Here is a 14,232-nt window from a genome sequence, read left to right on the forward strand (position 1 = left end):
ATTAATTTGTACAAGTCTGATTTAACGACTTTGAGAAATTCAAAAGAACTATGACTTTATCTGATTAAACGCTTTAGCCCCCCACCTCCATCCCCTCACTCTACACACACTTAACTAGATTTTTCAAATTTTCTTTGCAGCTTGCAAGCAGTTTTAGTCTAAAGTTTAAGCTAGCCCATTAAACAGTGACCCCTTGTGATGTGAGCCGATTCTTTCAATGTTTAGAACATGGTTGTCAACGTTCCCCTTAATGAAGCCCTAGTCCATAAGTGCTTTCAGCACTTTGATTTGAAGAGGTTAACACTTGTGCAAGTTTAATATAAATAATAAGCCGCTAACTTCACGCCGCTAGGCCGCTATGCCGCTAACTTTACGCCGCTAGGCCGCCAGGCCGCTAACTTCACGTACAAGCTTTATGAAGAAATTTGTCTCAGGTTGAATTGAAAACTTTAGGAAACCCACCACGCGAAGCAGTCTAACATGTATCTGTCGTTCTACAGTTTTGCTATAACTGGGTATATGTTTCTTCAGAGCATTTTATGTATTTCCATATTGCTATGCCATCTGAGTTAGTTTATTGATTTCGTTATATAAGTATAGGTTATATCATAATATATGATATCTACCTCTTTTCACATATGCATATAAATGTATGTGTGCAAGAACACGGATCAAGATCTACGGAGGTCGCTTAGACTCAACTTCAAGCAACTGTGGTTAAATGTGTAAGGTTTAATTACCTCGTGTTTGGGAATATATAAAATAAAATTAACGTTATTATATACTTAAATCCAAACTGACAGCTCATTTAGGACTGATAACACGGTCAACGGACGTGTGTGACATTGATCAAACTTCCGGAGTAGGCAAGTACAATTTATGTTATCTCCACGGTCAAAAATGAGGACGAAAGTAATTTGATATTAAGATTTCTACTGCAAGGTATATTTTACATTCAATATACATATAATTAACGATCTTAAGATGGTTATAAACTGTGTGTGATATACTGGACTTACTTATGATATAGTTATGTGAATGAGGTGACAACCAGTTGTTCATACCACTCCAAAGACTAGAATACATGTGTTATATCAATTGGACATGACGATTGTTTAGTCAATCAATTTTATAAGCATTTTAATGTCTTCGTTCTTTGATGCTCAGTTGAGTCGCATACTCATTTATATTGTGTAAGTACATACTAACAATTTTTAAGTTTTTGGCATATACATACTACTGCATAGACTACCCACTCACTGGGCCAGCCTCTGTCTGAGCCACTGCTCATGTATATCACTTCACCTGATTAAAATCAATACCGTCTGACTTCTGATTTACTGAAATAAATGTGTTTGAAATACTGCCTTCTAATAGGACAAAAATATAATATTTATGTATATTGATGATTGCTTTTGGTTGCTAATTGCCCCAGTTTGAAGAGTAATTGCCCAAGCATGCTTATCTTTTACTGGGCAATTATCAACCAAAAGCCATGTTCAACCATATCTTAGTCTTGTTATTTGCCGTCAGTGATTTGAACGGGATGAAAGATGAAAAAACGAGACATAACTCATTGGTTTTAAATGGCATCAGCTACTAAAAATAACGAGTAATTGGAAATTAAACTAATGCATATTTTCTCGCGTGTTATTGGAATTATACGGCAATATTTCCATTCTTCAAATGTTTCCTGGTTTTCACATCGGCTGATTTTGACGATCATTTCAATATGTGAATCAAGCCTGTTTGTGTTTTGTTATTACGGAAAGCAAAATAGATTTGGTCATAGCGATAAGCAGGTTTACGAGGTACAATGATCAACCTCTCTCCTTGCCATGAGCCCGAATAAAGCATATTTTTTTTTCAAAATTTGTTTGCAAAGACAATATATATGAGCATCGGTTATGTTTTACAGCAATTGAAAGACATGTATTTGACAAATAAATATCACAATGATACTGCTTAGTATTTCCCTCAATTTACTTATCAGGAAACTTATCCCAACGACACGTTGTATGTTCTTCATATGCTCGTCTTTTTACGAAAATGGAGTAAATTAAGACAGATGCAACAAAATTTGGAATTCTATCAATTTCAGCATTTAAACATGTTGCTTTTCTGACAAACCGCAAGACAGCGGGAAGTGTACATGAACTGGTGACTCTTACAGACACGTTCGAACGCGATGCCGAATTTTCACGGGCAGTCAACTTTAAGGCGAAAAATACGGGATTTTAAGACTGATAATTCAGTGACAAATAGTAGTACTGAGGAATGCTATACTGATAGGCGAACATTTTACAATTTGTTAAATTATCGACATGATAAGTCAGATGAAAATAGAATCAATATGGTAGCTGTGTGAAGTCAGCTAAACATACGACATTGGACATTGGACATTCAAAATCGAATGTTGTGCTGGCACGACATTGGACATTGGACATTTAAAATCGAATGTTGTGCTAGCACGATATTGGACATTGGACATTGGGATTTCGAAAATGAATGTCGTGCTAGCACGACATTGGACATTCGAAATCGAATGTTGTGCTGGCACGACATTGGACATTTGACATACAAAAGTGAAAGTCGTGACAGCATGACATTGGGCATTGGACATTCAAAAGTGAAAGTCGTGCTGGCACGACATTGGACAATGGACATTCAAAATCGATTTTGAATGTCAAATGTCCAATGTCGTGCTAGCACGACATTCATTTTCGAAATCCCAATGTCCAATTTCCAATGTCGTGTTAGTACGACATTCATTTTTGAAATCCCAATGTCCAATGTCATGCTGGCACGACATTCATTTTTGAATGTCCAATGTCCAATGTCGTGCCAGCACGACTTTCTATTTTGAATGTCCAATGTCCAATGTCGTGCCAGCACGACTTTCAATTTTGAATGTCCAATGTCCAATGTCGTGCCAGCACAACATTCGATTTTGAATGTCCAATGTGTGCCAGCACAACATTCGCTTTTGAATGTCCAATGTCGTGCTGGCATACGACATTGGACATTGGACATTCAAAATCGAATGTTGTGCTGGCACGACATTGAACAATGGACATTCAAAAACGAATGTTGTGCTAGCACGACATTGGACATTGGACATTGGGATTTCGAAAATGAATGTCGTGCTAGCACGACATTGGACATTCAAAATCGAATGTTGTGCTGACACGACTTTGGACATTGGACATTCAAAATCTAATGTTGTGCTGGCACGACATTGGACATTGGACATACAAAAGTGAAAGTCGTGACAGCATGACATTGGGCATTGGACATTGGGATTTCTAAAATGAATGTCGTGCCAGCACGACATTGGACATTCAAAATCGAATGTTGTGCTGGCACGAATTGGACATTTGACATTTATTTTCGAAATCCCAATGTCCAATTTCCAATGTCGTGTTAGTACGACATTCATTTTTGAAATCCCAATGTCCAATGTCGTGCTGGCACAACATTCATTTTTGAATGTCCAACGTCGTGCCAGCACGACTTTCAATTTTGAATGTCCAATGTCCAATGTCGTGCCAGCACGACTTTCAATTTTGAATGTCCAATGTCCAATGTCGTGCCAGCACAGCATTCGATTTTGAATGTCCAATGTCGTGCCAGCACAACATTCGCTTTTGAATGTCCAATGTCGTGCTGGCACGACATTCATTTTCGAATTCCTAATGTCCAATGTCCAATGCCGTGCTGGCACGGCATTCATTTTTGAATGTCCAATGTCCAATGTCGTACCAGCACGACTTTCACTTTTCAATGTCCAATGTCGTGCCAGCATAACATTCGATTTTGAATGTCCAATGTCGTGCCAGCACAACATTCGATTTTGAATGTCCAATGTCCAATGTCGTGCTAGCACAACATTCGATTTTGAATGTCCAATGTCCAATGTCGTGCCAGCACAACATTCGATTTTGAATGTCCAATGTCCAATGTCGTATGTTTAGCTAACTTCACACAGCTGTTATTGACAACCTTAATCGTGTGTTCGAAATTATGTTTTCTATATTATATTCTGTCCACTGACTCAGCCAAATGACCTGATTATAGTTTATAATGGCTAACTACCAAAATAAATATACGGCATATTTGAAAAATACTGCCATGTCCTTGAAAAAAATAAAATTTCGAACACTAAGGTTCAAAGTACATGTACATATGTATCTGATATACGAAATATAAACTGCTGGTAACTTATTATTTAACAGACTGAATAAGGTAAGAAGTCCTAAGTTAATGCCATTTGAAATAAATTGCTTAAAATAAAAACAAAGCCTTAGTGCGTTCATATTTCCGGATGTATTTTCATGACATTGATTTTTGTTAACGATCTGATTCTAGTATATATATATATATATATATATATATATATATATATATATATATATATATATATATATATATATATATATATATATATATATATATATACCTGGATGCGTTATTATTATCAATTATAAGCACAGTTGCCAATGTTAGGTAAAATGGGATACCATTAATATTTGTACCAAAATGTATAATACACCTTAAGCGCATATCAAGAGTAACGATGTATTTCCTAATTAATGTCTTGACTTGTAGGTTGGTTCTATAATCGTTAGTTGGTCCTTATTCCCCTAAAATATGCCAATGTTATATACAAAAGTATTTCGAAATTATCAGATTTATATAGATTTCATTTATTCATTGACAGCATACCTTGTGATATTCTATAAAACATCATGGTACAAATACATTTGTACACAAATACAAGTTTATAACAAATTGAGACCCTAAATCCATAAAACAACCCAGTGGACTGATGCCAGGTTGCTAGGGTAAAGGCTTATCTGTAAATCTAGATTTAAAATATTGGCTGATTATAGGTCCGTGTTAATATCAAGGGAAATACATGTAGTAACTAGTATATTTACCAGACTGGTGTACATTTAATTCGTACATGTTGAAAATATGGCTATTAAGGGCAGCGCGTTAATTTGTCGTATTATCATACTAACATAAGGATTTCTTATTTGTTACAGTAGATGAATCGATAAAGATATGACAATTCTGGTATGTGGTTCGAATCCACACTTTACTATTGCCTGTAATAAAATTCAAAGGGCTTAAAGCGTTGAAAGGCTTTAAGGCCTGATACTTAGTGTGAGCATATTCATGTAATTGTAAATTAACATAAACATCTAAAGATAGTATTTTCATGCTCATCAATTCGAAACAGATAAGTTTCATTAATTTTGTGTCATAGAGAACAGATGTTGAAGAAGTAATCCTACTATTTCCTTGTTGTTATTTTAAAGAAATTTTGAATCATTGAACTATTGAAAACCAAACATCGAAGTCGTGAACGCTAAAATGTGTCTGTTTTATTTTCAGCAGCTAGATCAGGTTCTAGGGACATTATCGTTGTAAAGGATTTTAGTCGTAGATAACCTTACATTTCTTAATACTTTTTTTGTTTGTTCTTTTTTTAAATTTTATGTTCATTTTTAATACAAATGTTTAAGTAAAAAAAATATGACACATTTACTATCCAGGTTTGAGCATTTTGGCTTTGGTTTATATGGGATATTATGATAGGACGATTTTCTGGTGACCTGTATCACGTCGAGTTCGGTGTGTAAACACGTATCCGGATACGTGTTTACACACCGAACTCGACGTGATGCAGGTCACCAGAAAAGCGTTTTATCGTAATATTCCATTTATTATTTACCTGCCTATTTAATTATTCCTTTCTATTTTTCGGTTTCATTTTGATTTAAATTTACCGCCATCTGTCAAATGCGTGTATGAATTCCAATGTTTTACATAGTTTTGTGTAATGAAGTCAAGCGAGGCTACTACATCGAAACGAAGTAACAGCATTCACTTTATTGAGCAAAATAAGATCAAAATATTTATGTTTTAGAAAAATTAACAAATTGTTAAAACGGAAACAATTATTAAATGTCACATCTCAAAAAACAACAACAAAAAATCGGTACTTATTTTAAGAGTATTCACTATTCGTCATTTCCTGTAGGCGTAAGGCGGCCATTTTTAACAAAGTAACTATTCGTGGGATTTTTTGACGATCATAATATGCAGAATTGAGGGAAGTTTGTGAGTTAATCGCTATTTAAATTGATGATTCTATCGATGATGCGAATTCGCCTTCTTCGTTGCATTGGCGAGCTGCTCATATTCATGATAATAAACATCAAGTCGCGCAATTTTCTGTTTTCACTTTGTAAACAAGCAATCGTTCAGCTTATATATTCAATAACATTTTTGTTAATGCCTCTAGAAACATAGATTAAAAAACTGATAGAAGCTTACACGTGTGGAATCCGGGTAGGCGTATTTATATTGCGAAAAAAATGATAAAACTTACTTACCAGGCAAAAATATCATCCCAAAACACCAAAATGTCTTCGAACACCGCCATTTTATTCCGCATCACACATTTCCCTCACTTAAATTCGGAAAACACAAAACACGTTGGACCCCCCTGGATAGATTGGAAGTGTTCTCCGCTTCATGCTTATCCTCATGGTTCTTTGAAGAACATGAGAACTATGTTCCTGAATATTGACATGCTTCAGGAGCGTGAGTAAAATTAGATAATTTTATGTATTTAAAAGTTGACAGGTTTTACCAGTTTTGTTTTTGGTCACGGCATTTTTAGCAACGCGAAAGTAGTTCCGAGATTACACACGGTACTCGCATGATACGGAATCAGAAAACGACAGTATCATGATACGAATTTTTCAATACGGCGTGCTGTATTTTCACTGTTGGATATGGAAAATGAATTTGATAGGCATATAATAAATATAAAATATTAACATTGTTAAAGATGATAACATACCTGAACAGTTTAGTTGACAACCTAAAGACAAATATCAATATATGGTATTATATTGACAATTATTGTGTGAATCTTCCAAGAGTACCATTAACTACCTGAAAAAACAACAACCTATAACTTTACTCAGAGAAGATATTACCTTCCCTTCAGTTATCTCACTAGTACGAATTTCCATAGTATTAACTTTTGCTTGCTGTTGTTTGTTTTATTACTGAGCCATCATTGAAACACTTCACTCACTTTTGGCACGGTACTTCAGATGCTAGCTCGCCGTCTGAGTTTTTCTGCCGCCTCTTCTGCTCAATTTATTAAGGGCCACTCGATCCACAAGGTATTTCCGGTGGGAAGCACTAGCCGGAATTACGGAATGGCGGCTAGCGGAAGTAAATCGGCCGATGGGAACGCGGACAATGTGGCGAAGTTGGCAGGTTAGTCGGTCATGTCCATGTTCTGCGCCTGTAAAACGGGTGTTTCTGTTCAATAGTTGTCATAGTGTCTCGTCTGTTAGAACACGGAAGTTTTGTATTTAACGTTTTCTAGTCTCCTTTGTGCCAACTAACTACTCTATTTCAGTGTGTATATGTACATCCTTTTTAAATGTGTACATGTTTGCGACCGTTGCAATAGTCTCAGTTCAGTCAGTTACTAAGGTCATCATAACCTGTTGATTGGATTTTATAGCATATTTAAGTTAAATATACAGCGTATATTCATTCATTTCTGTGATCGTTGTCGTCTCTGTATCAATACAGAATAAATTTCCATGACATGGTGAGACTGTTGACATACTTGGTAGCATGTGAATGACTGATGTTGCAGGCTGTGACTGGAGTTGCCCGGAACTTCGGGGATTCATGGAGGACATGCACCGCCTGGCCGTGGACGGGGCGCTCACGGCAGGCACGGACCGCGCAAAACCCGTCATCAGCTTCCGACAGCCAGAGGAACTGAAGGTCAGAATGTTTGGCTGTTTGATTATTCATACTAGGTTGTTGTATAGTTACAAGTTAGACGTATTTATGCTTAGGTCTGTCTGTGCTTTTGCCAGACTGTTATGACCGACAGTGGCACCAACATCTGCGATTTCTCATGTTACATACAGTATACTTGTAGTCACCAAATCCGTGTTTTTATTCTTTTATATTCGCCTTGCAGGCGAGCCTTGACCTTGAGATTGGGACGGCCCCGGCAGACCGGAAAAAGCTCGTAGATGCATGCAGCCAGATTGCTCAATATTCCGTCAAAACTTGTGAGCGCCAATCATTTTCACAATATACCACGATAAGTTTTAAAACGCCGCGTTTATGTATATGGTCCGTTATAAACTGTAGTTCTGGATATTTAAGTTATATAAAATTTGGAAATATATAAATCGGAGAAGTTATTTGGATAAATATGATTTTTTATCATACCAATAAAAACCTGTGATAGAGCATCATATACTGTGTTTATAATGAGCGGCATATAATGTGTAAATAAGGAGTTTAGAAAGCGTCGCAAATTGCAAAAAAAAACCCTGATATACGACGACGATGACGATGGCGATAATGCTGATAACGATGATGATGATGATGATGATGGTAATGCTGCTGCTGCTGCTGCTGCTGATGATGATGATGATGAATATGTCATATTTTAGATCACCCCCATTTCTTCAATCAACTGTACAGCGGCCTGAGCGGTTATGGCGTCGCTGGTTCCTGGCTCACTGATGCCCTCAACACAAACATGTACGTACTTTCACGGATGGTGTCGTTATTTACAAAAAAAGTGTTGACGTCTCTTTTATTTGCGTATATTGGTGTACAGTTTCAAACTAACTTAGGGACGAAAGCGCAAACAATTCAAGGTGGGCATATCAAAATCTCATCGCGCGTCTATTCCTCTTTCCGGTTGTTCGGTGTGTAACTTTGTCGTACATGGAGGTATTGTAATATTACTTGGCATAATGTGTGTGGTACATACAGGCGATGTATCGTGGGCAAGACCCACGACCCTTCTTCGAAGTTCAATGTCACACTTAAAATTTAATAATTTTGAGTTAAGTATAGATGGTCGTGTCCGGGCTCTAACTCTGTAATGCACGTAGGGATTGTAAAATTACTTTGAACATGTGTTTGATACATCGGGGTCTACCTGGGTCTTTACCTCAAAGATCAAGGTCACACTAACAGGCTTAACGATAAGTGTTCGTGCAAAATCAACGTCCCTAAACCAAATATGAAGGTCAATTAATTCTCGTGATCTATACTTTATTAATACACAGAATATTTCACACAAAACCGTCGTATATGTTACGTGCAAGACTCAAGTCCATTCCTCTTACTTTATCACTCTCCGAAACTTGAGGTCAACCGTTATTAATGAGTATACCATATGCGTTTAGTCTATATGAAGTCTCTTATTCATGTTCAATTAAGCTCGCATATATACTACATTGTATTTGTATATTTCCATACATGATTCGATGTGTTTGAGAGCTGACCACTTTTTACGAAAGAAGATCGAAATTGCGTTTAGTGCACAAAAAAATTGCATTCAAGCGCAGAAATGCTGTGCAACAAGAATATTTATAGTTAAAGGGTGTCGAATTGTATCATTATCAACGGCTAGTGGTGTTTTAAATCTATTTAAAATAAAAGAAAGACAGGATAGAAAATTCAAGTATTTTTTTTTAATACCTTTCTTATTTGAAAGTATCCTATCAACAAGCTACAAGACATCGTTGATTGCGTAGTTTCACATTTGAGAGCTAGACATAGTTAATTGGCTAGTATCACCACGGAACATTTGAGAGCTAGACATAGTTAATTGGGTAGTATCACTACGGAACATTTGAGAGCTAGACATAGTTAATTGGGTAGTATCACTACGGAACATTTGAGAGCTAGACATAGTTAATTGGGTAGTATCACTACGGAACATTTGAGAGCTAGACATAGTTAATTGGGTAGTATCACTACGGAACATTTGAGAGCTAGACATAGTTAATTGGCTAGTATCACTACGGAACATTTGAGAGCTAGACATAGTTAATTGGCTTGTATCACTACGGAACATTTGAGAGCTATACATAGTTAATTGGGTAGTATCACTACGGAACATTTGAGAGCTATACATAGTTAATTGGGTAGTATCACTACGGAACATTTGAGAGCTAGACATAGTTAATTGGCTAGTATCACTACGGAACATTTGAGAGCTAGACATAGTTAATTGGCTAGTATCACTACGGAACATTTGAGAGCTAGACATAGTTAATTGGCTAGTATCACTACGGAACATTTGAGAGCTAGACATAGTTAATTGGCTAGTATCACTACGGAACATTTGAGAGCTAGACATAGTTAATTGGGTAGTATCACTACGGAACATTTGAGAGCTAGACATAGTTAATTGGCTAGTATCACTACGGAACATTTGAGAGCTAGACATAGTTAATTGGGCAGTATCACTACGGAACATTTGAGAGCTAGACATAGTTAATTGGGTAGTATCACTACGGAACATTTGAGAGCTAGACATAGTTAATTGGCTAGTATCACTACGGAACATTTGAGAGCTAGACATAGTTAATTGGGCAGTATCACTACGGAACATTTGAGAGCTATACATAGTTAATTGGGTAGTATCACTACGGAACATTTGAGAGCTATACATAGTTAATTGGCTAGTATCACTACGGAACATTTGAGAGCTAGACATAGTTAATTGGGCAGTATCACTACGGAACATTTGAGAGCTAGACATAGTTAATTGGGTAGTATCACTACGGAACATTTGAGAGCTAGACATAGTTAATTGGCTAGTATCACTACGGAACATTTGAGAGCTAGACATAGTTAATTGGCTTGTATCACTACGGAACATTTGAGAGCTATACATAGTTAATTGGGTAGTATCACTACGGAACATTTGAGAGCTATACATAGTTAATTGGGTAGTATCACTACGGAACATTTGAGAGCTAGACATAGTTAATTGGCTAGTATCACTACGGAACATTTGAGAGCTAGACATAGTTAATTGGCTAGTATCACTACGGAACATTTGAGAGCTAGACATAGTTAATTGGCTAGTATCACTACGGAACATTTGAGAGCTAGACATAGTTAATTGGCTAGTATCACTACGGAACATTTGAGAGCTAGACATAGTTAATTGGGTAGTATCACTACGGAACATTTGAGAGCTAGACATAGTTAATTGGCTAGTATCACTACGGAACATTTGAGAGCTAGACATAGTTAATTGGGCAGTATCACTACGGAACATTTGAGAGCTAGACATAGTTAATTGGCTAGTATCACTACGGAACATTTGAGAGCTAGACATAGTTAATTGGCTAGTATCACTACGGAACATTTGAGAGCTAGACATAGTTAATTGGGCAGTATCACTACGGAACATTTGAGAGCTAGACACAGTGAATTGGTTAGTATTACTTCGGAACATTTGAGATGCGAGACATAGTTAATTTAGTAGAACGTTTTATTAAGATTTTTTTAGAGCAAGATATAGTAATTTGGTAGTATCACTAAAATCATTTGGGAGCGAGACATAGTTAATTTGGTAGTCTCACTAAGTTACATTTGAGAGCGAGACATAGTTTATAGGGTAGTATAACTTAGTAACATCTGAGAGCGAGTTATTGTTAATTGGATAGTCTCACTTAGTAACATTTGAGACAAGACATAATTAATTTGGTATTATCACTAAGGAACATTTGAGAGCGAGACATAGTTAATAGGGTAATATCACTTAGTAACATTTGAGAGCTAGACATAGTTAATTGGATGGTATCACTACGGAACATTTGAGAGCTAGACAAAGTTAATTGGGTATTATCACTACGGAACATTTTAGAGCGAGACATAATTAATTGGGTATTATCACTAAGGAACATTATAGAGCGAGACATAGTTAATTGGGTATTATCACTAAGGAACATTTGAGAGCGAGACATAGTTAATTGGGTATTATCACTAAGGAACATTTGAGAGCGAGACATAGTTAAATGGGTATTATCACTAAGGAACATTTGAGCGCGAGACATAGTTAATTGGGTATTATCACTAAGGAACATTTTAGAGCGAGACATAGTTAATAAGGTAGTCTCACTTAGGAACATTTGAGAGCGAGACATAGTTAATTGGGTTGTATCACTAAGGAACATTTACCATCAAAAGTATATCTATGTTCATTTAGGGTCACCGGCATTCGCTTACCATTACCTGTATGTTATATATCAAGCCTTGCCTACGAGGTGTCGCCGGCGTTCACTTACCATTTCCTATTTGTTCTATAGCAAGCCACACGTACGAGGTGTCGCCGGCGTTCACTTACCATTACCTGTATGTTTTATATCAAGTCACACGTACGAGGTGTCGCCGGCGTTCACTTACCATTACCTGTATGTTCTATATCAAGCCTTGCCTACGAGGTGTCGCCGGCGTTCACTTACCATTACCTATATGTTCTATAGCAAGCCACACGTACGAGGTGTCGCCGGCGTTCACTTACCATTACCTGTATGTTCTATATCAAGCCTTGCCTACGAGGTGTCGCCGGCGTTCACTTACCATTACCTGTATGTTCTATAGCAAGCCTTGCCTACGAGGTGTCGCCGGCGTTCACTTACCATTACCTATATGTTCTATAGCAAGCCACACGTACGAGGTGTCGCCGGCGTTCACTTACCATTACCTGTATGTTCTATATCAAGCATTGCTTACGAGGTGTCGCCGACGTTCACTTACCATTACCTATATGTTCTATAGCAAGCCACACGTACGAGGTGTCGCCGGCGTTCACTTACCATTACCTATATGTTCTATAGCAAGCCACACGTACGAGGTGTCGCCGGCGTTCACTTACCATTACCTATATGTTCTATAGCAAGCCTTGCCTACGAGGTGTCGCCGGCGTTCACTTACCATTACCTATATGTTCTATAGCAAGCCACACGTACGAGGTGTCGCCGGCGTTCACTTACCATTACCTGTATGTTTTGTATCAAGTCACACGTACGAGGTGTCGCCGGCGTTCACTTACCATTACCTGTATGTTCTATATCAAGCCTTGCCTACGAGGTGTCGCCGGCGTTCACTTACCATTACCTATATGTTTTGTATCAAGTCACACGTACGAGGTGTCGCCGGCGTTCACTTACCATTACCTGTATGTTTTGTATCAAGTCACACGTACGAGGTGTCGCCGGCGTTCACTTACCATTACCTGTATGTTCTATAGCAAGCCTTGCCTACGAGGTGTCGCCGGCGTTCACTTACCATTACCTGTATGTTCTATATCAAGCCTTGTCACGACGTGTCGTTGGCGTTCAGGTACCATTACCTATATGTTTTATAGCAAGCCACACGAATTAGGTGTCGCCGGCGTCACTTATCATTACCTGTATGTTCTATAGCAAGCCTTGTCACGAGGTGTCGTTGGCGTTCACTTACCATTACCTGTATGTTTAATATCAAGTCACACGTACGAGGTGTCCGCCGGCGTTAACTTGACACTATCTGTAGGATCTCTATCCATTCACATGTACAAGGGGTCCCTGCCGCTCCTTTACATTACCTGTTTGTTCTCGATCAAGCCGCATATACGAGATGTCGCTGGAGTTCACTTACCGTTACCTTTATTTTCCGTTTAAAGCCACATATACGAGGTGTCGCTGGCGTTCACTTACCGTTACCTGTATGTTCTCTCTCAAGGCACATATACGAGGTGTCGCTGGCGTTCACTTACCGTTACCTGTATGTTCTCGTTCAAGGCATATATACGAGATGTCGCTGGCGTTCACTTACCGTAACCTGTATGTTCTCGTTCAAGGCATATATACGAGATGTCGCTGGCGTTCACTTACCGTTACCTGTATGTTCTCGCTCAAAGCACATGCACGAGGTGTCGCTGGCGTTCACTTACCGTTACCTGTATGTTCTCGCTCAAGGCACATATCGCTGGCGTTCACTTACCGTTACCTGTATGTCTCGCTCAAGGCATATATACGAGGTGTCGCTGGCGTTCACTTACCGTTACCTGTATGTCTCGTTCAAGGCATATATACGAGGTGTCGCCGGCGTTCACTTACCATTACCTGTATGTTCTATATCAAGCCTTGTCACGAGGTGTCGTTGGCGTTCAGGTACCATTACCTATATGTTTTATAGCAAGCCACACGAATTAGGTGTCGCCGGCGTCACTTATCATTACCTGTATGTTCTATAGCAAGCCTTGTCACGAGGTGTCGTTGGCGTTCACTTACCATTACCTGTATGTTTAATATCAAGTCACACGTACGAGGTGTCCGCCGGCGTTAACTTGACACTATCTGTAGGATCTCT

The 14,232-nt window shown here is 38.1% G+C and overlaps 1 protein-coding gene across 4 annotated transcripts in view; it reads left to right on the forward strand.

The window, feature by feature from the left end:
- The first annotated feature begins 521 nt into the window (after positions 1 to 521).
- The window catches only part of LOC128234332 (cysteine sulfinic acid decarboxylase-like), a 45,354-nt gene continuing 31,643 nt past the window's right edge, over positions 522 to 14,232 (forward strand). The window contains exons 1-5 of one of the 4 annotated variants that reach the window (XM_052948510.1): positions 522 to 866; positions 7,137 to 7,305; positions 7,697 to 7,830; positions 8,033 to 8,126; positions 8,517 to 8,607. In XM_052948510.1, the coding sequence (XP_052804470.1) occupies positions 7,137 to 7,305; positions 7,697 to 7,830; positions 8,033 to 8,126; positions 8,517 to 8,607 (488 nt within the window). In that variant the 5' untranslated portion in view covers positions 522 to 866. The other 3 variants (XM_052948507.1, XM_052948509.1, XM_052948508.1) reach the window with 3 other exon arrangements.

This window comes from Mya arenaria, chromosome 5 (assembly GCF_026914265.1).
Source record: "Mya arenaria isolate MELC-2E11 chromosome 5, ASM2691426v1".
Taxonomy (NCBI): Eukaryota; Metazoa; Mollusca; class Bivalvia; order Myida; family Myidae; genus Mya; species Mya arenaria.